Source organism: Pavona decussata, unplaced genomic scaffold (assembly GCF_977016875.1).
Source record: "Pavona decussata unplaced genomic scaffold, jaPavDecu1.1 SCAFFOLD_135, whole genome shotgun sequence".
NCBI lineage: Eukaryota > Metazoa > Cnidaria > Anthozoa > Scleractinia > Agariciidae > Pavona > Pavona decussata.
The window spans coordinates 534279-560570 of record NW_028145548.1 but is presented as its reverse complement, the minus strand read 5'-3'; the positions used below and the strand labels follow the sequence as shown (position 1 = coordinate 560570).

The 26292-nt window shown below is 37.5% G+C and overlaps 2 protein-coding genes across 2 annotated transcripts; one reads left to right on the top strand and one right to left on the bottom strand.

The window, feature by feature from the left end:
- Nucleotides 1-1437: 1437 nt before the first annotated feature.
- On the bottom strand, nt 1438-12874 carry LOC146467504 (N-alpha-acetyltransferase 40-like). Its single transcript, XM_085125734.1, has 11 exons — nt 12726-12874; nt 12517-12561; nt 11499-11549; nt 10660-10712; nt 9768-9863; nt 7212-7280; nt 6937-7026; nt 5351-5434; nt 4601-4638; nt 3352-3391; nt 1438-2980 (listed from the first exon to the last, which is right to left on the bottom strand). Exons 1-11 carry the CDS (start codon nt 12729-12731, stop codon nt 2839-2841), a joined length of 714 nt encoding a protein of 237 aa, XP_084981860.1. The 5' UTR covers nt 12732-12874; the 3' UTR covers nt 1438-2838.
- A 64-nt stretch (nt 12875-12938) lies between these two features.
- LOC146467503 (alpha-soluble NSF attachment protein-like) lies at nt 12939-25372 on the top strand. Its single transcript, XM_085125732.1, has 10 exons — nt 12939-13137; nt 13259-13338; nt 17097-17213; nt 17931-17977; nt 19470-19547; nt 20805-20860; nt 21410-21494; nt 21658-21831; nt 22789-22839; nt 23439-25372. Exons 1-10 carry the CDS (start codon nt 13049-13051, stop codon nt 23535-23537), a joined length of 876 nt encoding a protein of 291 aa, XP_084981858.1. The 5' UTR covers nt 12939-13048; the 3' UTR covers nt 23538-25372.
- Nucleotides 25373-26292: the final 920 nt, after the last annotated feature.

Here is a 26292-nt window from a genome sequence, read left to right as displayed (position 1 = left end):
ACAATGAAGCTGGAGGTTATCAGGGTCCAGTGAAAATGGAGCTTAGAACAGGTGCAGACCTGCTGACTAAATTGGTGCCAGATTTTGCTTCGAGCCGATCGGCCTATCGGGGGCCATTTATATTTTGTAGTCGTGTAACGTGAACTGCCGTCAGGGGCCCTGTTAGCCCATTGCAACAATCAAATTCAGGGTTTTCAACCTATTTTACCAAGTTACGTGGTCGTAAGTTTCCTTACAACCTCATTTATCCCCAATCTTTATCCTCCATACTCACTGTCTAAAACCAAACTAATCCTGATATATTTGAAGCGGCATTTTTGCCCCAGAAAGGCATCATTGAAATGTTTTCCGTCCACACCATCGTTTTCGTATCCGATCGCGAGTTTTGCCGTCCACATCGCACTCAGCTCCGTCGTCTCTCAATAACGCTAAGTATTCGGTGAAATATGTTCGCATTACTGTTGTGACGTCTGCGTTTTCAAAAAAGTCCGTTTTGCAGTTCACACTATAATATACCAAGCTGGCGTTTTCAAATTTATTCACTCTGGAGAGCGTTTCCAAAAAGCACTGTTTTTGCCCGGTTCACACTGATATACCAAGCCGGCGTTTTCAAATTTATCCACCTTTGAAAGCGTTTTCAAAAACCTCCGATCTCGCCGTTCACACTAAGACACCAAGCTGACGTTTTCAGATGGAAAGCGTTTTCAAAAGCTCTGTTTTCGCCGTTTGCAAAAAATAAACACCAAGCTGGCGTTTTCAAAAATTTATCCACTCTGGAGAACGTTTTCAAAAAGATCCGCTTTTAGCCTGCGTAGCAGTCGTATTCGTTCCCTTTAAGACGCGCGAGGGAATTGGGCATAAAGGATAAAAAAAGTAGGAGCGGGGGAGGGCCGCCCCTCCCCCCCCCCCCCCCGCTCCTACTTTTTTGCTCCTTTCTGCCCAACGCCCTCCCGCGTCTTTCGTGCTTGCCCCACTTGTCTTAAAGGAAACGGAAACGACTGCTACGCAGACTAATCCGCTTTCGGTGGTCGAAAACGCTCTTTTTTGTGTAGACGAGCCTGTTCCAGGCTCTCGGTGTACCTCGGGAGACACGAAAGAGCGGACGAGAAGTGAGAAAACGAGGCCCCTCGTTTTCGTTCCTCTCGTCCGCTCCTTCGCGTCTCCCGATAGCCTGGAACAGGCTAAGTGTAGACGGAAGGTCAAACCGGAGAGAAAAAAAGATGTTTTTTTTTTTCAAATTTATCCGGACATAGTGTGGACGCGACCTCTGCCACCAATATTTCAGTCGGATTCATAGCCGATATTCAAGGACAGTGAGCGGTCAGATTGGCAATGAAAAGAAAAAAAATTAAATGTGGTCCATAAAGACTGACTACAACATTTCTTTTGTGTATTTCTTTATCTCTAGCTAAAAAAGTATTCACAAGAACAGTCAAATTTCTCAGTGCTGACATTACGCTATAAGTTTATTGTTAACAACAGAAAGCTATTTTCCCAGACCTTTTAAAATATCTTATACTCTCACTTCAACTCTATGCCTCCCAGAGATGCATTTAAACCTTGAGTCACTAAATTTGGTTTCTAAAGGTTTGCAATTTGTGGATGAAATCCTTAAGTTCAAAAGTTACTGATCAGTACCTTCCTGTGATACTGTTTACTATGCTTTTATACACCACTATACAAGGTAATTCTTCTAACTTTTGAGTTCGTAAAAAGAACCTTAAGTCTAAGCATAAATGAGAGCTACCAATCTGTACTTTCAAGTGGTACTGTTTCTAACACAGCACAAGGCGTTTCTAACATTTCAGTCTGTCAATGAATTCAGTTTTGAACTCCTAAAGCATGGCTATTGAAACGCCTTTGTTACCATTGAAATGTCAGTGTTGATGATTTTACTCTAATCGATAGAGCGTTTCCAGTCGAGTGTCGTAAAACCAAAACCAAAGTAATTACTCTGGCTAATCACAACAGATGTAAACAGCACAATGAACCAATCAGAATTCGAAGCAAATACATGTAACTGGCGCCAAGCGCGGGAAAACGCGTGCGGCCAAAACACGATTGGTTTTGGTTTGGATTACCATTGGTTGAGAAAGTGGCGCGAGTTTTGTTAACCAATCCCGGAGCGTAGCAATGCAAAACCAAAGCAAACGCGAACTAACTTTCGACACTCAATTGAAAACCGCTCCATGGTACTAACACCATGGTCCATGTCAATACATTACTGTTACTATAAGCGAATCGAATTGCCGTGTTTTTACAGTTCTACATCATTTGAACCTTGATTTTGCAAATAATGTGTAGCCAAGGCCAAATGTCTTTTCCTTCTGAATACGTTATTCTAACTCAATCCTAGCCGCGGCGGTTGAAATTGCTCAAACATGCAGAAGTTGGCAAAAATAACAAAATGAAAAAAAAAAAAAAATGTATTCCCTACTGGTTTTATTGGTTTTACTGGTGGATGGTAACTTCACCAGACTACAACATCAAAGCTATGTTCACATTGTACCAGTAGAAAACGTGCATGTAAATAAACCAAACTGATTGCAGGGCTGCCACCATGGCAAAGGGGTTCTAACATATCTGGTCCAGTGTAAACGAAATAAGTAAAAGTAGGAATTGTTAAAGTGCTAGGAACGTGGAAAAAAACCTGTGCTAGTTTATTGTACCCTGAAGACAGTAATGTTTTTTTTTTCATGTTCCAGTGCTTCATTTATCAATTCTTACTTATCAAGTTGAAGGCACTGTGCAGTTTATCCATGTTTTACCAGTGTAAATGAAGCCTAAGATAGCTCCCTTCAAGAGTGTTATCACACTCGACAGATGGGACGCTAGTATCTAATCAGATGTCAATTCCTTGCTGTCTGTTCCAGTTGTTGCAGCAGTTTTTCTTGAGAGTGGTTTACTCAGGATGTCATAACAATAATCTTCAGGATTCATTGGATCCCAGATGGCTGGAGACGTCTCATCTGTTTGGAACCTTTAAAAAACAAAATTTCATTGTTTTAACCTTGTGTATACTCTATCCAACTAGTCACTGCAATGATGGAAAATTAGCTTCAAATTACAATTTAACCTTATTCTATGATAACAGGGCTGTCAACTGGACTCCAGATTTTGAACCGTATCTCGCGGTCTCCAGATTTATGTCTGTAATCTCCCGGATAATTGCCGAAGTTTGCTATTTTTTGTAGACTCGACTTTCCGACATGAGAATCTGAAATGTTGAGCGTTGTCTGAGCTACTGTTTCATAGACTCCAAAGAGAGTCCTGTTACAAAATCCTCTCACAAGTAAAAGGTTGTTAAAAGAAAATGTTGGTCAAAAAATAAGATTTCTCTCATCAACTTACTTCATAATTTTGCTAAAGAAGTTGATAGCTCTCTCATTTTCTGAAAAAAAGAAACAATAAAAAAACAACAACAAAAAAGACAAAAACAGTAAATAATAAGCCTCATCAAAATTCCAACAACATTACACAGAGAATATATTTCTCATTCAAATATATATATATATTTTTTCAATGAATATAAAAGAAAAAAGGCAGCCAAAAAGCTGAGGTAAAACAAAACTATGAATTAACTACATCTTATTGGATGGTTTTACATATAATACGAGAGGATATTTTGAGAGTTGCAGAGTATACGAGCAATGAGCAAAATGTCTTCACATATTATATGTAAAACCATTGAATAAGAGATTTATTATTCCACTATGAAAAGATTTTGTTATTTTGGTTTCTCTTTTCTGGTAAGAGTGTTGAAATACACCCAGCATTATCTGTCCATCCAGCTGTCTATCAGTATATGGCGCGTGCGAATGATGTAAACAACACAGAAAGCCAGTGAAATGTCGTTGCCCGTATTCGCTCTGTTGCAAACCGGTCAAACCGGGACACTACAGTGTATTACGGTCTTGTTTTTTTCACGTTCTCTAAACCTTATTTGGTGAAATGACATAATAGTGGAATAATAAAATTTGTGAATGATGTTGTCACTTGAGTCGACTGATCATGCTTCAGTATTTACATCATGAAGGTCGGCTGTGATTGGTCATCACCTGATGAAGATTAGCAGGAAGCAGTTGGAATGTTGGGATCTACATCTTTACTGACTACAGTGTGAGACAAACAATTATTTTATTTTTTAATATATTTTACCATGATGACTAGTGATTCTTTTCACAAAGGTATGTAAACTAAGTTCTTTTGGCTCGTCAGAGCCTGTTTACAAGGGATAATATAGGAATTGCGTGGCTGGTCTTATTAAAATTGGTAAATTTATGACACTAAAATCCAAAGGCCTCCATTATTTCTCTGACTTGTATTAATGAGGGTAAGTTTTATTTTTTAATATATTTTACCATGATGACTAGTGATTCTTTTCACAAAGGTATGTAAACTAAGTTCTTTTAGCTCGTCAGAGCCTGTTTACAAGGGATAATATAAGAATTGCGTGGCTGGTCTTATTAAAGTTGGTAAATTTATGGCACTAAAATCCAAAGGCCTCCATTATTTCTCTGACTTGTATTAATGAGGGTAAGGGAGCCAAAATAAAAAGAAAAGTGAAGTAGAACCACAGACAATCAAGTTTGCAACATACTTTTAAAAACAGTCAGCATCACTTTTTTCATCTGGGCTCTAAAAAAGGAGAAATGAATGCATGATTATAAGCAATCAATTACTTTTCTGTGTGTTCTAGTATAGCTGGCTCACAGCACAAAATAATTATATTACATGTTACAAAAATGGAAGATGGGTACCAGAAGGTTCACCTAATCTACCTGTTTTGCCCGACCTCCCCCTCCCACCCGCCGCCAAGAAAAAATCAATCTGGAAATTCCAATTTTGCCTCATACTTTCTTTAAAAACTTTGGCTTTATAGACACCCCTCTCCCCAGTGACCTATCTTGTGGCCAGGGTGGGGTAAGGGGGGGGGGGGGGGGGTGTCAGGTATGGAGTTTGGATAGTGTTTTTTAACCACACAACAGAAGATACATTTTTTTTAACTCTCATGGTCAAACTTCGACTTATGTAAAACATGAGTATCTAACTTAGAGGTCAATCTATGGAACTGGCTCTTCTTGAGATAAAATAAGAATGAGAGGTTTGATTTTTCCATTATACCATACAAAGTGGTTCTAACTATTGGGCCTATGGATGAAATCCTTAAGTGTGACCATTCAAATGAAGGCTATTGAGTTAGTGCTGCAGTACATTAGTGTGGTGCTGTTTATGTTGCTGTACAAAGTTGTTGTCTTCTAGTTTAATATACTCATTTTTTTAATCAGTAATTCTTTTAACTTAGGAACTATAAGAAGACAAAGGTAAAGACAAATTATTCAAGACCAACCTATGAGCCATCATCTCCAAAATCTGCATGAGGAACTTTCCAAGGCCTCTCCCACGTGTATCAGATTCCACTTGGATTTCATAACTGAGAGTAAGAAACGACTAAATTAATACTAGCATGTCTTACACTGTACTGTAATATTCTGCTTCCCTGGACTTATAAAACTTTGTCAGAGGGTTTGGGTGGGCATTTAAATGGGCAGGGGTGGCTTATATATCCAAGGGGATGACAAAATGTTATGAGATGATGAGAATACAGAGACTAACATAGTCTAACATAGCTGTAGTGTCAAAAAACATAGAACAGTTGGTAGATAGATGGATAGATAGGTTTATTAGATCAATTTACATTGCAGCTAAGTGACTGAATTGCGTAAATTTACAATTGGCTGATATTATTACAAACTACGCTAAAATTTACAAGGTATCAAGGTAATTTACATAATAATAGTAATGAAATCCAAGAGTATCGATAATAATATGAAATATATAAAATATCTTACATTGTTAAGAAGAAAAAAAGAAAAACCATTATTTACAAGTAATTTATTTCTTTTCCAGGGCATTGTTAGAACGGATGCACATCACAGGAATGAATGTGCACTTGTAAAGATCTGTGCACATGCGTGATAGGTTATAAATGCGCTTTCTTCTTGCATTGTATTTGGCTTCATGCTTAGATAGAAGATAAGGAGGTAACAGGCTGTGTAAACTATTTAGCGGGCTAGAGTTATGGTAATTTGACAAGAATGGTGTTTGACAAGACTGTCATAAACTTATTGTTCTGCATTCTACAAATATACTTGTATTATACTTTCTTAACTTTCTGAAGTTGAACAGTGTTCTGTGAAAGTGTTTATATTAAGGATAGTGCTGCCTTTTGCTACTGCGCACAATTTACATTCTGCACATCGAAAACCTTGGGTTTCTTAGGGACGGTGCCTATGGTTTATGACTATGCAGAAAAAACAGATCTTAACAAAGGATCTTAGATTCCAAAAAGAAAGCTTGGAATAACCACACACTTCTCAGACATAATTAAGCTGTAATTTGTATTTTTAAAGTTTTTTGAATTACTGTTGCTTAACCATCTTTGGAAGATGTGTGGTTAACCCCAGTTTTCTTTCTGGATTTCTGTAGCCCTTATTAAGATCTACTTTTCCCTCATACTCAAAACCCGTACAAAAATACTTCAATTTGTGGGAGGCACCGCCTTAAAAAGAAAATAAGGAAAAGCAGAAAGGGACTAATAACCGTAAGGGCTCATAAGCAAGGGGACGGGGAGGTGGCAAAGGCAAATTTCTTAGGAAAGTATGAGGCTAAAATGGAATTTTCAGAGGGACTGGGGGAGGGGGTTGAAATGAAAAAGCCTTTTGTGTGTGTGTGGGAAGAGGGGGGGGGGGGGGATTTTCTGGAACAACACAATGCCTGTTCTGCTGCATTTAACAAAACATGTTTGAAAATTTGATCATAATGTTGTGTCTATCAGCTGACCAAATTTTTATTTTGTCCAAGTACAATGGCAACTTGAAAGTCCAGAGGACATTTGCAGCCTTGGAACAGTGACGGAAACATGCCCAAACCTACCAGTAAAGCACTTCATCTCCTTCCTCCAAGTCAAATCTAAAATGTGAAAATCCTACAGGTTTTCCTGATTCAGTTTTGGCTATCAGATACCTGTGTCAGATTCAAGGCAAAATTTACGATAAAATCATTATTACTTTAAATATTAGAAATGGTCCAAGTCAGCTTGGAAAATGTAACAGAAGAGCATTATCAACTTATATTTATTATTTTACTTTACTATAAGAAATTCTGTTTTTATAGAGGACTTGGTTAGGCTATACACTGGCTATAGTTACCATGCTTTGTCCTCTGTCATTTCGTCTCTCTTCTTTTTATCACTCCAGCCCCAGGTGCTGTCTTCATAACTGCAGATTGAAGGATAATGGTCAATGTTTGAAAATAAATTAGAGTCCAGTAAATGTGATGCACATTTTTTCTTCTTCCCAGTTAGGGAAAATACTGGTCAGTGGGATATACATATTATTGTTAAAAATAAAACTGAAAAAGTAATTGATTCTCCAGAAAATATAACTTTTACTAGTAATCTGTGAAAAGGGGGGAGGAAGAGGGGCTTATTCAGGAACCAAAGAGAGGGATGCTCACTTACATGTACAAAACCATACAGATCTACAGATGTACCTTGCAAAATTAATTCTTTACTTAGTTGGAACATATCAGGATGTTCCAAGTAACTCTGATTTCTTAAGGACAGTGCCTTCTAAGTCAAAGGTATTTTTGTGCGGTTTATGACTATGAGGGGAAGTACTGTAAGATCTTAGCAAGGGTTATTGAATTCCAAAAAGAAAATTGGTTGGTAACCATGTATTTTTTTAGAGATAACTACCTTAAGCTTCAATTTGGAAAAAATTCCATCCATTGTCATGTACAGTCGAACCTGTATATAACGGCCCTGTATTAAGCGGCCACCCTCTATTAAGCGGCCACTTTTTAAAGTCCCGATTTTTCGCGCATACAAATGCTGTATTTGGTACCTGTATTAGACGGCCATCTCTATTAAGCGGCCGCGGCCACCCTGTAGCAGTCCCATGTTTGTCTTTCTTTGTTATTTTTACCTGTATTAAGCGGCCACCCTTGAATGGAAAAGCCATATACACAGTACCATGGATGACAGGAATTGTCACTGGGAGTGCCGACAGTCAACGACTTGCTCTACAAACAAAAGTTTCAAATTCCGAGGTGCCAAACGCATGTGTCCCACTTGTTTAAGTCGCTGTAATTCTTGAGTGCGTGAGCACGAAACTCGGAGTAACAGAGAATTTTGTCTCTTCGTTATATCTTCTTATTCAAAGCTCTACACTTAAAAAGTGTATTAAGCACTGTTTAACGGCTTTAGCCACTTTATTACACGTAATTCTTACCCTATTCCTATTTTAACTTAAAGAATTTTGTTATATATTGTGTTACTTTTAATTAGCAAACATTACCGTTATAACTCCACTTCGATCGTAACAACTATGAAAGGACGGAGTGAGATATTTTGTTGTGAACTGCAAGTCACGTAAGTAAGTGAGTAAGAAATACAGTACTGTACACCGTACAAGAGTAGAGGACAATTTATTGCACAGTGCTTTTACACAATGTTACGTATATTATACCATTAAGTTACAAGCTGGCACTGAACTGAAGTACTGATCTCTTGAAAGAGTGTTGATTGTCCTATTGTTTCCTTGCATGAAATGTTTTTGTATGATATACCATTAAAATTGACATTAGACAACAACCAGTGAGTATTTTTAGTGATCCTGTATTAAGCGGCCAGTTCCTCAAGTCCCGAGGGTGGCCGTTATATACAGGTTCGACTGTACTTTAAAGGTTTTCAGAATTATCGTTGCTTAAAGGCGTGGCTACCCCAATTTTCTTAATGGATTCCAATACAATGTACCTTTTGCTAAGATCTGACTTTTTTGCATAGTCAAAAGCTACACAAAAAATATGTCTGCATTACAAGTCATCGTCCTTAAAGGAAGCAGTGTAGCAGTGTGGTTAGGGATGCTAGACTTCCTGGGTCAGTTATTAAAAGATAGTTTAGATGGTGTTTAACAAAACCACGTTCTAAGCCGTTTTCAATTTTGCCACCAATCATACATCTAAACATTGCCTGCTGCTGACGGTAGCAAGAAGGCTTGCATCCTAGTCTAGAAAACTGCGTATTTATCTACTTAAAATAAAACACTTATAAAAAGATTTATAAGTGCTTAGCTTAATTGGGGACGCTGAATCGTGATTTAGCTTTATAGTTTCTTTTCAGTCTACCGCACCACTTTATTATTATATTATTAATATTATGTATATTAATTTTCTTTCTTCATTGTAACTACATTTGTATTACCCGAGGGCCTGTTATCGTCACTTTTGTTTTCTTTATGTACAGCATATATATAAAATTAATAAATTGAAAAAATTATACCGTCGATAAACTAAGGAAATTCCTACGGGAACTCTGAAATCTTGTTGGCGATGTTCAAAACTGACACGTAAATTTCAAAACTCTGTTCAAATTTCAAAAATACTGGTCACTCATAATATGGATTGACTGTAACAAGGTTATTTAAAGGTTATTGTTATTGTTAGCATACTCCATTACATTCATTCCATTGCGTGTATGCCACACATTGACATTCCAATCCTAGCAGTATGCAGGATGTTTGTCACATGAACCTAGTTTAATGGCCTTTGCTCCCACGAGTCTCCAGTAGCTCAGGGGTAGAGCATCTGAACTAGTAATCGGAAGGTCTTAGGTTAGATTTTTTTCCAAGTATGCCCGTGTCATTTGCTGATTAATACATCATTCTCAGTTATTGTTATCATTCATAATGATTTTCCCAGCTTACAGTGGTTGCATGTTGTGCTTTGTGAGGTCGAAAGCCCAGTCCACATCCTCTTTACTTAAGTCTGTTACCCGCAAGCACACCAGGTGAAGCATCAACCTATAATAAATAAGTAATTGCAAACAACACCGTCTGCCTATTAATTTTTCTGTAATTTTTATTATACATGCCTGACTTCAATGCAAATCTAACAAAATGCTGTGCACTGGCTGACATATTTAGAGAGATTTAGAATAGTATTTACAGTGAACGAACGGTAAATGTGAGATTCAAAATAAGTTTGGCCTTTGATGCTTATGCCAAACTACTCAATTTTACTGAGGAACTGAAAACAGTGAGCAGCAAATATAGGGTAAACGTGGTCACCAGGTCATTTCTGCCATTTGGCGTAAATGTTATTCTAAAGCTCTCTACTACTTCCAAAATGTTCCCAATGTAGGTTTAACATGACTGCAAAACAGTCGTATTTTTTGAGAACGCGAGCAACAGTCAATATTCGAACGAAAGGTCTGGAGCGAGTCTAAAAACAGCGAAGGAGAATGGGTCACAAGTCCGTAGAGTGTGTGAGGCTCAAGCACTTCACATGCAAGGATCACGCTTACAGTGCTTCCCGCCTTCCAAGAAACGTCCGAAAACAACTGTTTTGCAGTCTACATGTACATACAATGAGTTCGGAACACGATGTTTGGCCTTCATCTGCAGTTCTATTGTGTCGTAACAAATTTCCAGTTATTTTCATTTTTCCAGTCAACTGAAATAAAAGTGCTCAACAAAATTTAACTGTCTTATAGCTCTTAACATCTGATCCATTCCTCACTGTCTAGTTTACTATAAGCAATGCAAATGACATCGCATACTGCCACATTTTTAATTCACAAATACCCAGGTTACTCACCCATTTCTATTGAAACTTTTAAAAGCTGTTAATGGTGCCAGAGGATCTTTCACCTGAAGAAGTAAACAATGACAAAACAGTTTAAGTGCTGCAAAGCTCACTGTACATGTAGCACAATGTCCAACAAATGTTGACAAAGTAATAATGCTAAAATGATACCCAGAAATCACCACTTCTTCGAAAATAATAACTTGAGGCAGGTTGCTTCCCTGAGAAATTTTAATAAGGTTATGAAAGTTACCACTTACCGGACGAATTTCTTATGATGCTATACTTGTCTAGTAACTTGTGGTTAGTACATTGTAATTAATGCAATAAGTGAACAGTGGGGAGGTTGGACTGGACAAAACAGAGATGGTACAGGGTGTCAATTGACAGTGAAGGGTCTGGACTGTGGGAAGGCAGAAGCATTCAAAGACTCACTTTGGGGGTTGGATGGTTGCATCTCTGATATGCCTTAAGGTGACTGTACGATGCAGTTATAAGACATACGTGCCTGTCTGATATGCCTCGATGTGACTGTGTGATGAAGTTATGAGTCATATGGGCCTGTATTGATTTGACTATGTGACTGCATGATGCAGTTCTAGTCAAATACCCACATTTCACCCTTGCTCACCATGGAGTTTCCAGTAGCTCAGTGTTTAGAGTATCCGACTAGATCACAGAGGGTTGTTGGTTCAAATCCCATCTGGTGCTTAGATTTTTTTCCGAGTTTCCAATTGATGCCAAAACTTATCACGTTGTTAATACAATCATCATATTAAAATTATTAATACAAATATCAAATATTTTATTGTCTGTTGGTGGTTATATTTCAGTTACTTAATTGCCATTACCTCATTAGCAACATCTACAACAGCTTGGGCAGCACTGACTTTGGCCATTTCCTGAAAAAATATTGACATTGACTTGCTCAAGTTATAGCTTAACTGGGATAATTGGAGAATGCCTGCCACTTTGGGGCAAGCTCTACCCTTGAAAAATCTGGTTACCAAAAACATGCAGTCACCTTTTCTTATACTTAAAGAAAAAGATATATTCATATTAACTGGGCTGTATTTTATGTAGGTTACACCAAATGGCATGGGTGTCCAAATTGTTTGGCATACTGGTGCATGATCATGGTCTTTCAATAGCGTAAAGTGGTGTAGTGATGGGTTAACTTTTGCAGATTACCTGACTTGTGGATACACAGGGTAAGAAGGGCAAGTGCTGCGTAGCCACTAGTTTAGGATAGGAATTATTTTGGAACAGCTAGGTATTCTGACTGACATTAAGAACGGTGCCTACTTTTGTTACTGTGCATATGTTCTGCGCATCTCTAGATACTTGGGTTTCCTATGGGTGGTACCTACTAATACATGGATATTATTGCATGGTTTAAAACTATGCAGAGAAAGCAGAACTTAGCAAGTGTTCTTGGTATCCAAAAAGAAAATTTGGGGTAACTATGCATGCAGAGATGATAAAGCTTCAATTTGGGGAAAAAACGCCATACATTGCTTTATATTTTACTGTTTTTAAGAATAATATTGTTACCTGATTATCTCTAAAAAATACGTGGTTACCTCCACTTTCCTTTTTGGATCATTTCAATAGCCCTTGCTAAGATCTACTTTCACCACATAGTCATAAACCACACAAAAATACTTCTTTATTAGTAGGCACCACCCTTAAGCCGTTTTAACTTAACCAGACCTACTACAAGTTAATACCAGAATAAAAGAAGACAAAAAATTTAAGCTAAGCTTTATACCCCGCTTAGTTTTGAAGCATGTATATGAGCTTATAATAATAGTTAAGCTTATATGATAAGAACCGTTTACAAATACTGCGACTTGAATTGAAGCCTACCTCTTTCCTTTTAAGCTTTTTCTCTTTACCTTTGCCCGACTTTTTCTATGTTGGATAAAACATAACAAGCACGTAATTTAACCTCTTCGAAACATCATTTCCATTTGAGGAAATGCAAAACTTGGAAAACTGCGCGGCAAAGCACATATACATGCATTTCACGAGTGTTACATCAAAGCTCAATTTATCACCAATAAAACGCAACTTACCCCCATTTTAACTCGCCAAGTTAAACTAGATTCCTTATATTTTCGATGTTACTCTTGGATTTGCTAATGGAAAGTAGATTACCGTGGAAAATCTTCTAACTCTCGTGATCACTTTTCCCGCGCTGTTTCATCCGCCATCTTTAATTTGTAACGCTCCAAGTGGATGCTGGGAGTACATTCTTAGGCCCCAATCTCTCCTCATTTCGAAGCTGAGTGACGTCAACTCGAAAGACGAAGAAGTGAATGGTCATTGAAATCATAGTGTTGTACATAAATGACTTAAAACTTGTAAACGGGTGATTTAAAAAGGTATCTAGGACATCATGTCTCAGGAGGAGAAAGCAATTGAACTTGTAGCTCAGGCGGAGAAGAAAGTGAAATCGTCTCAGGGATTTTTTGGCGGAATGTTTGGGTGGGTGCCAGTGAGTTTGTGGAAACTACCGTGTTGTTCGACGATCATAACAGATGATTGCGTGGACAGAGAGATTTTATGCCAATTTAGAATGCAAAGGAATTTTTTTTCGTGATTTCAGGGGAGCATCAAAGTTGGAGGAAGCGGCAGAGCTTTACATCAGCGCAGGAAACACGTTCAAAATGGCACAAAAATGGAGTGGTAGTTATCATTATTTTCTTTATGCATTGTCCAGTTGTTCCTAATTATTTTTGTGGTCTCCCAGTGAATGATTGGTGAATGAAATAAGGTTAATCGAGCAAAAGTCAAAGACCTTGAAGCACCTCCTTTTCCTTATTCGGAGTTAGTTAGGAAACTTGTTGTCGCTACTGAATGTAAAGTTCCTGATCAAAATTGCTATAAGTAAGTTTATTTTAAACTCTTGGGGTGTACTGTACCCATTGAGGACCTGCCAGGGACAGAGACTTGACAGGAGAGGACACAAGAGGGATCCTTTCCCTTTGCTATGCAACCTTGACACATTGATAGTAGCGTTGAAATAATTAATAATTATTATTAGTATATTTGTCTGAATCAAAACCCAGTAAGTATAAGGGTTGACAAGAGTCCCAATCCAGTAAAAGTGAACGAACGATCTTGAGCTCAACAGGGTGGCTGTGATACTTTGACTTTTTTCAGATCCTGTTATATTTTAAGACTGGATTAAGGACGGTACCTACCGTACAGAAGTTTTTTTGCGAGTTTATCACTGTGCAGGAAAAGCAGATCTTAGCAAGGGCTATTTGAATCCAAAAACAAAATTGGAGATAATCAAGGATGATAATAATAATAATAATAACTTTATTAACGTGTCAAGAAATGTAGCTGAGGGGAGAAGTCCCCTCTACTAATAGTGGACACCTAACTAAATTCTAAAAATTCTAAAAAATTATAAAAAATGAATTAAAATTTACATCGTAAACCATATTAATAAAATTTCATACATCAATCGCAAAAAATCATGTAAACCCTAGTCATTCTCGGCATAGGTTGCAGCCTTGACAGTTACTGACATTTGCTGCTAGGGCAGTAAGGTCCTGATTACGTATGACTCTTTTAAATTGCTTCAGAGAGGGTTGATATCTTATTCTAGGAGTGAGATCATTCCACAGTTTAGGCCCTAGGTAACGAAGTGAGTGTTTTCCATATGTCACCGAAGAGAATCGAGGTTGAACAAATTCTCGCTTTCTTAAGTAATACGAACCACTGTCTAATTGGAAAAGATTACAAAGTCTCTGTGGCAGTAATTCATGCTTAATCTTATACATAAAGATGGCAATGTCCTGTAATCGTCTGTTGTATAACGATGGTATGTCTGCTTTTGCCAGTAGTTTCTCGTAGCTACTTTTATTACTGTGCATACATTCTGCGCATCTTGAGATACTCGGGTTTCCTATAGGTGGTGCCTACAAATACAGGGATATTTTTGCGTGGTTTAAAACTATTTGGAGAATGCAGAACTTAGCAAGTGCTCTTGGTATCCAAAAAGAAAATTTGGGATAACCATGCATTTTGCAGAGATACGGTATTTACTTGAATAAGTGCCGCGGCGCTTATTTAATTTTTCGTTTCTCCTGTGTGGCGCTTATTCGAGGGCGGTGCTTATTTGAGGGCGGCGCTTATTAAAAAGGCTCATACCACAAAGCCAAAACATTTTGATTATACAAGCAAACACTGACAATCTCCCTACTGCAACAGTTACAGGGAAGAGAAAGAGCCGGGAGGTTGGGCTTGTCGTACTGGCGAAGTTTACAGCCTTCATGCAAGAACAGTCCGAAGAACGCGAACATTTTGAAGACAGAACTGAATGAAGGAGCATCAAGATATACTCACTTCGAACTGAAAAACATCACTATTGATGAAAATAAATTCCCATTGCTGGCTTAGAACCGCATTGCAGCGATTACAGTGTATTTTTATCATCCATATATCTTATGGAAATACTCAAATAAGCGCCGCACCCGAGCTGTGGCGCATATTCGAGGGCGGTGCTTATTAACCATTCCGCTCATGTGCGGCACTTAATCAAGGGCGGCGCTTATTCGAGGGCGGCACTTATTAACCATTCCGCTCCATGTTTGGCACTTAATCAAGTTCGGCGCTCATTCGGGGGGGGGGGGGGGGGGGCGCTTATTCGAGTAAATAGAGTAATATTTTTTTAGCTTCAATTTGGAAAAAAAAAAAAATCATACATTGCTTTGTATTTTACTGTTTTTTAGAATAATTGTCGCTTAATTATCTCTGAAAAATGCGTGGTTATCCCCAAGTTTCTTTTTTGGATTTCAATAGCCCTTGATGAGATCTGCCTTCCCCGCATAGTCATAAACCACATAAAAATACTTTTTTTATTAGTAGGCACTGTCCTTAAGCAATAATAATCCAAAAAAAGCAGTAAAATACAAAGCAATGTATGGTGGTTTTTTTCCCATATAATTTGAAGCTTTATTATCGCTGAAAAATGCACAGTTACTCCCAGTTTTCTTCTTGGATACCAAGAGCACTTGCTAAGTTCTGCTCTCTCTGCATAGTTTTAAACCTTGCAAAAATATCCCTGTATTAGTAGGCACCATTCATAGGAAACCTGAGTATCTTGAAATGTGCAGAACATATGCGCAGTAAGAAAAGTAAATCTTTGTCTTCCCATGACCAGAGTGTGTGGAAATAGCCAACAGGCAAATTGTTGTTCAAATGCTGTCATAATTTTTGCTGTTGTCTTAGCCTGGCTAAGGATGGTTTTTTAAATGCCAAAGTTTTGTCATTGCTCATCAGCCCTTGCACATACTTCCCAGGAGTCCTCTGGACACAAAATTAATCTTCAGGTCTTGCATATGGGTCACCAAATCTCCCAGATAAAAGGTTTTTAATCATTCTCTCTTCAATCAACTAAGATTTCAACTCAAACTTTCTGAAATCCACAAAATCTTGGTTTTGCAAATTTATGTCACAATTCCTTGGTGCATTTTTGTGTATCTTTCAATCAATAGTGTTCATAACGCCGCGACCTGGCCAGATTATCTTTAAATAATAAAACAGGAATGCCCCAAGGAACTGCGCTGAAGCAATTCAATTAGATTAGTGGTCCGGACCCAAAATGGCACTCTCCAAGATAATGCGTTGAAACTTTTTAACAATCTACCAGAAACTATTAAAAACTGTAAAGATTACAGAACCTTTTTAAGACTCTCAAGGAATTTTTCAAGAAACAGAGTACAAAGCCATTAGTTAGTTTTACTGTAATTGTTTTCTGTCAATCCTGTTTTCTGCTGTATAATTTGTAAATAATTTAATTTAATTTGATTTATTTTGTAATTGTAATTATTGTAATTTAACAGGGAAGAGCCACCCAGTGGATCTGTTAATAGACCATTATTATTATTATTATTATTATTATTATTATTATTATTATTATTATTATTATTATTATTATTATTATTATTATTATTATTATTATCATATACAAATCAATGGAAACAGGTTGATTTTGCCAGAAAGTTTTGGGAGATGGGGTTGGGGCTTTTGGATCCTTTCTCGGGAAAGGAGTGTTATTAGAGAGGGTGGCACACAAGCAAAAATCTCCAGATTTCAGAGCTTCAAAACTTCACTTGATTTGCTATGAATCCTAGATTTGAGATAAAAATTAATAAATGTTAAGCTGACACATGTAGGACTGGATATTTTTTTCTGGCCTTACATGTTCCCCTGGTCAACCAGAACCCAAGTTAGTTTGCATAACTGTTTTGTATTGAACTGTGTTGTCAAAGGGACTGCATAAGCAACATGGTATCTTATAATGAAATGTGAGAATGTAGGATCTCACTATGTTATATTCAAACAAAAAGCCCTGATTTAATAAAACTAGATGCTCTGAGAAAGGTAGTTGATGACGTCTAAAACACCTTGTTTTTACTCTGTTGTTGTAGCTGCTGGTAAAGCATTCATGGAAGCAGCCAAACTACAAATTAACTTGCAGTCCAAACATGAAGCAGGGCAGCGCTATGTCGATGCAGGGAACTGCTTTAAGAAAACTGATGTGGAGGGTAGGTTGTAACAACTCTTTATTTATCATTCCAGTGATAAAATTGATGACAATAGATATCAATAGATCTCAACCAATAATAACAAAAAAATGGATTGATATTGGAGATCCACAAACTATCAATGACGCCTGTTTTGTGATAATTCGATTGACCAGCGATTTTCAGTATTAATTGATTTATTTAATTATTATACATAGTAGATTGATACTAACTGTTAGCGATTGTCATCGGTAAGGACTTTATTCATGAAGGTGACGTGCAGCCAATCAAAATGCTACATTTATCAATGAAATGGTTTAAAAACAAAGAGACAAGTGCGCAAAGTTGCTTTGGTGAACATTGGCCTCTATTGCCATATGACTCTCAACTCAGCTATGAATTGATTATCTTTTGATAACAGAAGAGTTGTAAATGTTTGCTGTTGTGTATCACAGCGTGAAACTAAAAATTGTTGGCTTGCCATCTTCTATGGGAACAATACGCTGATTTGCTTCCATGCAACGATGAGGCAAGATTTGGATGAGCAATCAGAAAAGCTATATGTTTCAACGCTCAATGTTTGATATTGTGAAATAATTTTTTAGGTAATTATTATTATTATTATTATTATTATTAATTTATTGGTGTCAGTGCCACCTCATGCAGCCATGGTTTACTTCAATCCCTGTGTACTTCCTCTCTTTTTTTGATGATCTTATCTCTCCTTTCAATTTACAGAGGCTATAAGGGCTTTTGAAATGGCAATTAACATTTACACAGACATGGTAAGTAGATGCACTTTTTAAAGTTCTTTTCAGTTGCTTGTTGTGAGTTCTGAATATGTTATTTATAAAGATTCATTTTCAGACCAATAGCGTGCTATTGTACATGTAAATACCATGTAAATCCACTACGGATAATTTTTTGAAGGGCTGAAAAATGGCTTAAACATCAATTTTAGGTAATTTTCAGTTGTTATACAGATTTGCCTTTTTCAGTGTGTGGACTACAGTTTACTCCTAAACCATTGTCTTATAATTTTAATGTTCAGCCATCATTTTTGAGAAATATTATTTCATAAAGGCACTTTTTTATGTGCAATATCCTTTGTGTATGTACAAAAACAAAGCTATGCTCAAAGTGCCAGAAGTTTTGTGGGGAAAGACCCTACCCTTAGCCATCACTGAAAGTTTTTGTCAAAATGTTGGTCATACACCGGAAAAAAAATAATACTGGACTCTGTTGCTGCAGGCTACAAGCTCTGAAACCAATCTGAAATGAAAAGTGGTTTCAAATTTTCACACACAACAGTTATTCAAAATTATAACAAAAATAATAAAAATAAATGGGAATTTTAGTGAATTCCATGGGGTGGCTCTTCTATCCACTGTTTCCAGGTCAAATTGAAATTTGGAAGTGTTGGGGGAAAACCGGTGTACCCGGAGAAAAACCCTCCGAGTAGGGATGAGAACCAACAACAAACTCAACCCACATATTATGCTGAGACTGGGAATAGAACCTGGGCCACACTGGTGGGTGGCGAGTGCTCTCACCACTGCGCCATCCCTGCTCCCCTGTTCTCAGTCCTTCATTTTATCTTCAAAAACTCATTAATAATTCATAAGCCCATTGACCTGGTAGATAACACGTCACGTGCAATGACTTTATATCAATAAACCTCCTCCTTATTAGTATGCAGTGTTTTATCAGCTGATAAAACACTCCTCATTAGTATGCAGTGTTTTTATCAGCTGATAAAACACTCCTCATTAGTATGTGGTGTTTTTCTTGAATGCTAATTTCCAACGTTCACAAAAGCATAATTGTTATGAACTCTATTGACACACGCTTTTCCAGGAACTCGCCGCACATGTTTTAACAGGTCTAAAACCGGATAAAACACTCCTGCTCGTTTTTAAACATTACATAACATAATCATCAGGACAGACAACCAACATGTTCATGGAATGTTAAGGAAGTTGCCTACTAATACAGAGGTATTTTTGCCTAGTTTATGACTATACACGAAAATCATTGCTTTGCCAGGGCTATTGGAATTCAGAAAGGAAAATGGGGGTAACCATGGATGTATTTTTAATTAGTGGCAATAATTATAAAAAGGTCTAAAATACATAACAGTGTATGGAATTTCTTTCTGAATTAAAGCCTTATTCTTTGAAAAATGTACGGTTATCCCTAATTTTCTTTTTAGATCCTTTTATATTTGTTATCTTGATTTGCATGATACCAGGCTTTGTTTATTATTTCCTTTGTTAGGGCCGGTTTACAATGGCTGCAAAGCACCATATCACAGTAGCTGAAATGTATGAAGGGAATGCTGCTGATATTGAAAAGGTGAGAGACTGATAGACCTTTGACCTTTAATGTAGATCTGGTCACCTGGAAAGTAATTAAAAAGGCCAAGTATTCCAATCTTCTGGGCCAGATGGTGAAATTTCACTCAGACTTAAAAATAACTTTTCAAGTATTAAAAAAGCCATGACAATGAGACTTGGAGGATAGATAGTATGTCCAAACTACAAAAATGTGTCCTTTAAGGTCTGCAGGGGGAAGTGGTGATGTCATATGGTGCAGGAATCACATAGAGATGGGTTAATATAGTGACAACATAGTTCTTTAAATTCAGGAATTTAAGTAGATGTTTGTATAAAGACATGCAAAACTTGCCCATATCCATACAAATGTCTATGAAATTTTCAGACTTAGCAAAACTATGTCTTCTCTATTTTAAAAACAAGGGTCTCAAACTTGGTCTCTTCAGGCCCGTAGCAAGGCTAAAACAATTAGGGACTCCAAGCAAATTGGTTAAACAAAACTAATCCCCCCCCCCCCCCCCCCGTCACTCACCAAAACAGACCGATTACCGAGTTAACATGTAACAAGAACATCAAGCAAGGAGTAGCTTTAGTAAGTAAAACAATAACTTTGCACCTGCACCACACTTTTTGGTACATTTCTTTGCTGTTTCTTTTGTGGATTACCATGTGAAGTTTCCTTAAATTTTACGTTTGAAGGAGGATGTAAACAAACGATGACAAATTTTTCTTTCTCTTTTTAAATTTGTAATCAGACAGTAAGAATGCAACTGCAGGAGAGTTTGATTTTCTGTGGCTCTTTAGAGGACATATTTGTGTGGCTTTCAACAACGCGCAAACACTAAATACATTGGCATATTATAGCAATAAAATTATTGCTATCAATGAGCGGATGTCTTAGAAAACAATTAGTTTATTTCAACAGCTTTTATGGCTTGAGTTTGGTTCATTTCAATCTATTTTTGGTTCTTATTTCTGATTCACAAGGCAGTTGTGCCTCTGTTGCTGTTGCATATAAAAACAAACTGTTAGCGAAGGAAACTGACAGGTAGTAAACAGATTATTAAAGTTTTTGAAAAGGTACTTTCAATGTCAGAATTAGAGACTGATTGATGCACATTAATTTGTTTTAATTAGATATTTTTTGACACATTGTTGTATGTTGGTTTGCAAAATTTCAAAATTGTACCAAAGATCCATACACTAAAATATGCAGAATGAGTCTCAGTGCCCTTGTTAACAATAATATCATTATTGTTTGTATTTTTCTCCTCAGGCGATATTTCACTATGAACAGGCCGCTCAATATTACAAGGGAGAAGAGTCAACCAGGTGCATGTCAACAGTTTAATTCATTTTACCATGCCTGAGAAATAGTGACCATTAAATTGTCTTCTGGTTGTTCTTTCAAAGTAAAATCAGCAATATCTAGCTGTCTGCAATATTTCTTGATTGTTTTTAATAAAACAATATTATTCCACTCACGCTTGTTTGATGTGAGATAATTATAGCCAACTTGGTGCTACGCCCCTCGCTGGCTATCTATCATCTCATATCCAATGCGTGCTTGTGGAATAATGGTTGTTAAAATTAATGTTTCCTTTATTTAGCCTCCTGGAGGCTTATGAATTTTAGGTCTCACGGTGGGGAGGATGTATGAATAGACCAAACTCTTGGGGTGGGGTGTGGGGGCTGGGGGGTAATAGAGGATGGGGAAGAGGATTATTGGAATTTTTAGTCCTGAAAGGAGGTGTGGTGGGGCGGGCGGAGGGAGGAGGGTGTTGCTTGATAGAGGGAAGGGGTGAAATATAGGAAGTATGGTAATTGATAAAAGACTTAATCAGCCAGTTAGTTAAACTTCTCTCCCTTTATCCTTTGTAGCTCTGCAAACAAGTGCTTACTGAAAGTAGCAATGCACTCAGCTCAGATGGAGGCATATGAAAGAGCTCTTGGGATTTATGAGGAGGTGAGATTTTCTTGGTTTCTTGTGAAAATAGAGCTACAGGTCTACTAGCTATGTTATGCTTCAGCCTTTCAATAAATTATTGGTAACCTATGACATTTTGGCCACCAAGAGCCAAACGTTTTAGCTATCAGTACTGACCATGAGACATTATTTGAAAACCCAGGTTGCCGCAGATGCAATTGAAAGTTCATTACTGAAGTACAGTGCTAAAGAGTATTTCTTCAAGGCGGCTCTTTGCCACATGTGCATTGACGTTGCTGAAGCACAGAGATCTGTAGACAAGTATTGTGACATGTACCCTGCATTCCAGGACACAAGGGAGTGTAAACTAGTCACGGTAACTATAAACCACTTGTGAATGATGTATTATTATTCAGTGAATGACACAGGCATACTCGGAAAAAGGAAATCCGAGTGCTCCTATCAGGAGTCAAACTTAAGACCTTCTGATTACTGGTTCGGATGCTCTACCGCTGAGCTACAGGAGACTCGTTGGAGCTAAGGCCACTTGTTTTGCTAAGTTATCTGATAAGCAGACCTGGCCTGAGTTGTTTAATGCCCGATTAACCTAATCCTGGGTTGACATAAATATTGATAATTCGAGTTTAATGACTAATCACTAAAGATTCTTCCAAAAGATTTTTGTTCCTTAGCTTTGACATAGACTTTTCTTTACCATTAGCTTAAAATTAGCTTTTAAAAACATTTTTTAAGGAGCGAGATGAAAAACTTGGAGTGAAGTAATGCCAGTAATTTTTGGTGTCTAGTGTTTAAAAAAGGTTACTGCTTTTAACATTAAATAAGTAAGGCCACCCTCCACTTTCTGTCTGTTTCCGACTGAAAATAGTGTTACTTGGTCTCGCAGCTCCCAGGACTAGCTCAATGCTATACAGGAAGTGGGGTCAGCGAATTGATCAATTCAGTTTATAGTAGAAAGTGTTCAAATCGAAGAAAGGCCCTCGCAGTTATACGCAACTTAAGCAGCTGCGAAAAGAAAGCCTGAAAAAAATTCAGGCTTGAACGGGATTCGAACTTTTACGCACTTGGACCAAGGGTCTGTTTTCAGGCATGGAAAGGATTTTTCACATCCGTGTTCTATCAATTCATGGTAGCTCTAAGTGCAAACTACTGAAAACCAATGTTTATCATCATTATTATTATTAAAGCCGTATTTCTGAGATGCTTAATGCCTTCCAACCAGATATTCACCGAAAAAGAGCCGTTGTGTGGCTCGGAGTTTTATTATTGAATTACACTGATCACTCTTGCTTTGCTGCTTACTTATCTTTTTTAGACCCTAATTCAAGCTCAAGAAGAACAGAATGTAGAATCTTTTACAGAGGCTGTAAGTTGCTCTCGTGTCAAATGGATGAGAGATTTTTTTTAACATTTGTTCAACAATAAATAGCTATAAATTATGTTAACTTGGAAAAGAGAAAGATTGAAACTGATTTTTCGTATGGTCTAGCGGAATTCGTGTTTGGTTTTTCCTGGTTTTGGGGAGTTGAGGAGTTTTTTAAGGACTGGGTTTCGCCTTTGTGAGCGAATGACTCACTCAAAACGTATCCAAGATAGTTTTGAAGTTGTCATCAATATATCGCTGTTTGCAAAGCGTGAAGAGTGATTGATTGAAGCTAAAAATTTGTCCGCGAGGAGAGGTCTTAAGGGTAGAGCATTTGAACAACCTAATTTTCAAAAGTTCAAATGCCCGGGGATGGGAAGTTGAAGTTCGAATTAGTGGCTGCATTATCCCACAATCCTAAACCGTTTGAGTTTGTGAGAAAAGCCGCAGTGAACCAGATGTTTGACAAAATGGGTTACTAGTTCACATGAGGTAGTTTTTTATGCAAGTTGCCCAGTCTTCATTTAGCCACAGAGAATTTTGTGTACGTTGTTGCTGTGATTATTCTTTTACAAATGTCTTGCTATTTTTATGCTTTGTAGGTTAAAGAATACGACTCCATATCAAGACTGGACCAGTGGCTGACTACCATTCTTTTACGGATCAAGAAAGGAATGAATGAGGAACCAGACTTAACTTAGACTCGGACTGATATTTTAGTAAACAAACTCACACATAGATCTCAGTAATTTACATTTCCATGCCGGTAAAAGTACACCCTTATGTGTGCCTTTTAGAGCGGTTTTCATTTGATAGTCGTAAAGCCATACCAAAGTAATCTCTAGCCAATCACAAGAATTAAACGGGTCAACAAACCAATCAGAGCTCAAAGCAAGCACATGTAACCGGCGCCAAGCGCGGGAAAACGCGTGCGAGCAATGCACGATTGGAATTTGGTTTTGTTTCTCGATTCTCATTTGTTGAAAAAAAAAGTCGCAGAACGAAGTAACGCAAAACGAAGCAGACGCGAAATAATAACAAGTTTTGACACTCAATCGAGAAAGGCCCAAAACGAAACAAACGCGAAATAATTGCAACTTGAAACACTCAACTGAGAACCGCTCTATCAGTATTTTTGCTGGATTTAGAATTTGCGAAAATCATGTAAAATGCGTTGTAAGTTTCTATCAGTAAAATTTGTGATATTTGATGAGTCATTTACAAAACCTCGCTGAGAAAATATATAGTTTCCAGACCGAAAAACAGTGGAATTGATTTTCGTAAACTTTGACTGATTCATGAAAGCATCGAAAATGAAAATGACGCAAGAGTAAACACCAAGCATTGGAGAGTTTTATAATCACGTTTACGGCAAACAGGAAACGTGAAATTCGCGTTTATGTTTTCTCGAAAAAGTGGGTACATGGATGGGAATAGTGCAAAATAATTCTTAGCCTTTGATGCTAACGTAAAACTACTCAATTTTACTGAGAAACTGAATACAGTGAGCGGCAAATAAAGGTTAAACATGGTCACGTGGTCATGTGCCGTAAATGTAATTCTAACTCTCTCTTATGTTTCGTGGAGCTGGTCTGACAGCATTTAAAAATAGTGCGTTGCAGCATTGCTAGACATTTGCGATATTTTTAATCATTGCTTGCAAGGATAAGCAGTAATTGTTTGCTTTTTATATTAATGTTTCCTTTCAACTGCAAAGATAGTTTTTGATTTATGCTATAATATGGACACCACACTGACATCTGCTAATCACAGTAAATGCAAATCATGCGACTTACTTTTCAGAACTTAGTTTAGTTTATTAGCTTCTCCAAGGTCAATACAGTATAATAAATACATAAATCGAGCAAATTCTCTTTGAAAAATGATTGCTCCATTTGTATGGAAATGAATTTCCTTGCTTTATCCGAAAATGATTAGAAAAGAGAAAGTAACAAAATCTCAGTAAGATCGGGAGGATCCCCCAACAATAGAGTCACGGTTACGGTAAACGGCCAACGCGAGATTCGAGTTCATGTTTTCCTTAAAAAAATGAACACGTAGATGAGAACAGTGCAAAATAATTCTGCTTTTTAATGCAAACAAAAACTACTCAATTTTGCTGAGAAACCGAAAGCAGCGCGCGGCAAATGTAGGATAAACATGCTCACGAGGTCATGTTTGAGTTTGCTGTAAACGTTTAAGGAAGGGTGACAAGGTTTTGGTTTCCTCATAACATTTTACTCGAATTTTGTAATGCTATAATAATTTTATGCGTTCAGTTTATTCACTATTCCACTAATATTGTAACAGGTGTACCGTGCGTGAATCAGATTTTGAGGTACGGTGCCGGCATTCTCGTTAAAAAAAAAATACCGTTTTTCTCATTTACACGAACAAAAAATTGTTAAAGAAAATTTGCCCGTGTACACACAGGCAGTCCAATCGTAGTATGTGAGACACGATTTTGAATCTCTATGATCGTTACGTAGTGGTATATAACTAGAACAATTCAAAATAAAATATGTTTATCTTCATACTTTACGGTTTCCGTCCGTGGCATTTACATGTGATTCGCTGATTGAGTGAAATTGCTGTGGTTCGATAAAGCCATATTACTGTGATTCTCGCCGGAGAAAACTGAAAATAATACAAAATAAAGCCTGTTACTTTTGCTTCATTGTCCCTGTGTCCCGGCCGGTTTAAACGTAATTTTGTCCATTTTTTTTCTTCACGCGAGGTTACCCGTACCACAGGTTTGATCACCTTGAAATCCTCACTACCCCTTGGCACAAATTGCAGTGTTTGTATGGGAATCCCTTGATATTAATTTCTCCAAAGTTTGATTTTGTAATCTAAAAAAGGCAGAATATCTAGACGGTCAAGGTTGAAAGGTAATGCGATTGGGGTAAAATGGGCGTTTGTGTTGTTTTGTTAGCAGATTCATACTCTTCCGTTAGTCTTTGACCAGCACACGAGAGTTCGCGAGATCCGCTACGAGAGCGATAGCAAGAAAGTTTGGCGCGTATTTTCCGCCTTTTTGTACTTGTCATCTGCGTTAAACTGAAAGCGCCGTCTGATTGGTTCATTGAAGTAATTGATAGTTCAGATGGTTAATCTACCAATCACATCGCAGCTAAGAAAAGGATGGTAAAAATGGCGGGAAATGGCGCGCGCAAACCGCCAAGTCAGAGCTCACAGCTTGGCATCAACTTCACTTGGTTTGAGGAGTGAGAAGCACGTTTCGAGAAGCTAGAGTGCACATTACAGACATTTGTGGCATTTTATCAGCTCTAACTTCCAGCTTCACTTGTTAAGAGTAATTTTGAAGACCTCAGTAGGTGAGTAACATGTTTGCTGGCGTTAGTGTTCGATGTATTTTCGCTGATAACTTGCGCAAATTAAAGTAGCGTTGATTTCGCCATTCAACAGCGCGAAGAACCTGAGCGAGGAAAAGGG

Bases quoted from the DNA above. Each gene is read 5' to 3' on its own strand.
- LOC146467504 (XM_085125734.1), bottom strand. The intron at 10,713-11,498 runs GTAATGGCAATT...TTACTTCTTCAG, and splicing joins TTGTAGATGTTGCTAATGAG to GTGAAAGATCCTCTGGCACC. The intron at 7,281-9,767 runs GTAAGCTGGGAA...TTCAATCTGCAG, and splicing joins AAGCACAACATGCAACCACT to TTATGAAGACAGCACCTGGG.
- LOC146467503 (XM_085125732.1), top strand. From the start codon at position 13,049: ATGTCTCAGGAGGAGAAAGCAATTGAACTTGTAGCTCAGGCGGAGAAG. The intron at 20,861-21,409 runs GTGCATGTCAAC...TATCCTTTGTAG, and splicing joins AAGGGAGAAGAGTCAACCAG to CTCTGCAAACAAGTGCTTAC. The intron at 21,832-22,788 runs GTAACTATAAAC...TATCTTTTTTAG, and splicing joins GGGAGTGTAAACTAGTCACG to ACCCTAATTCAAGCTCAAGA.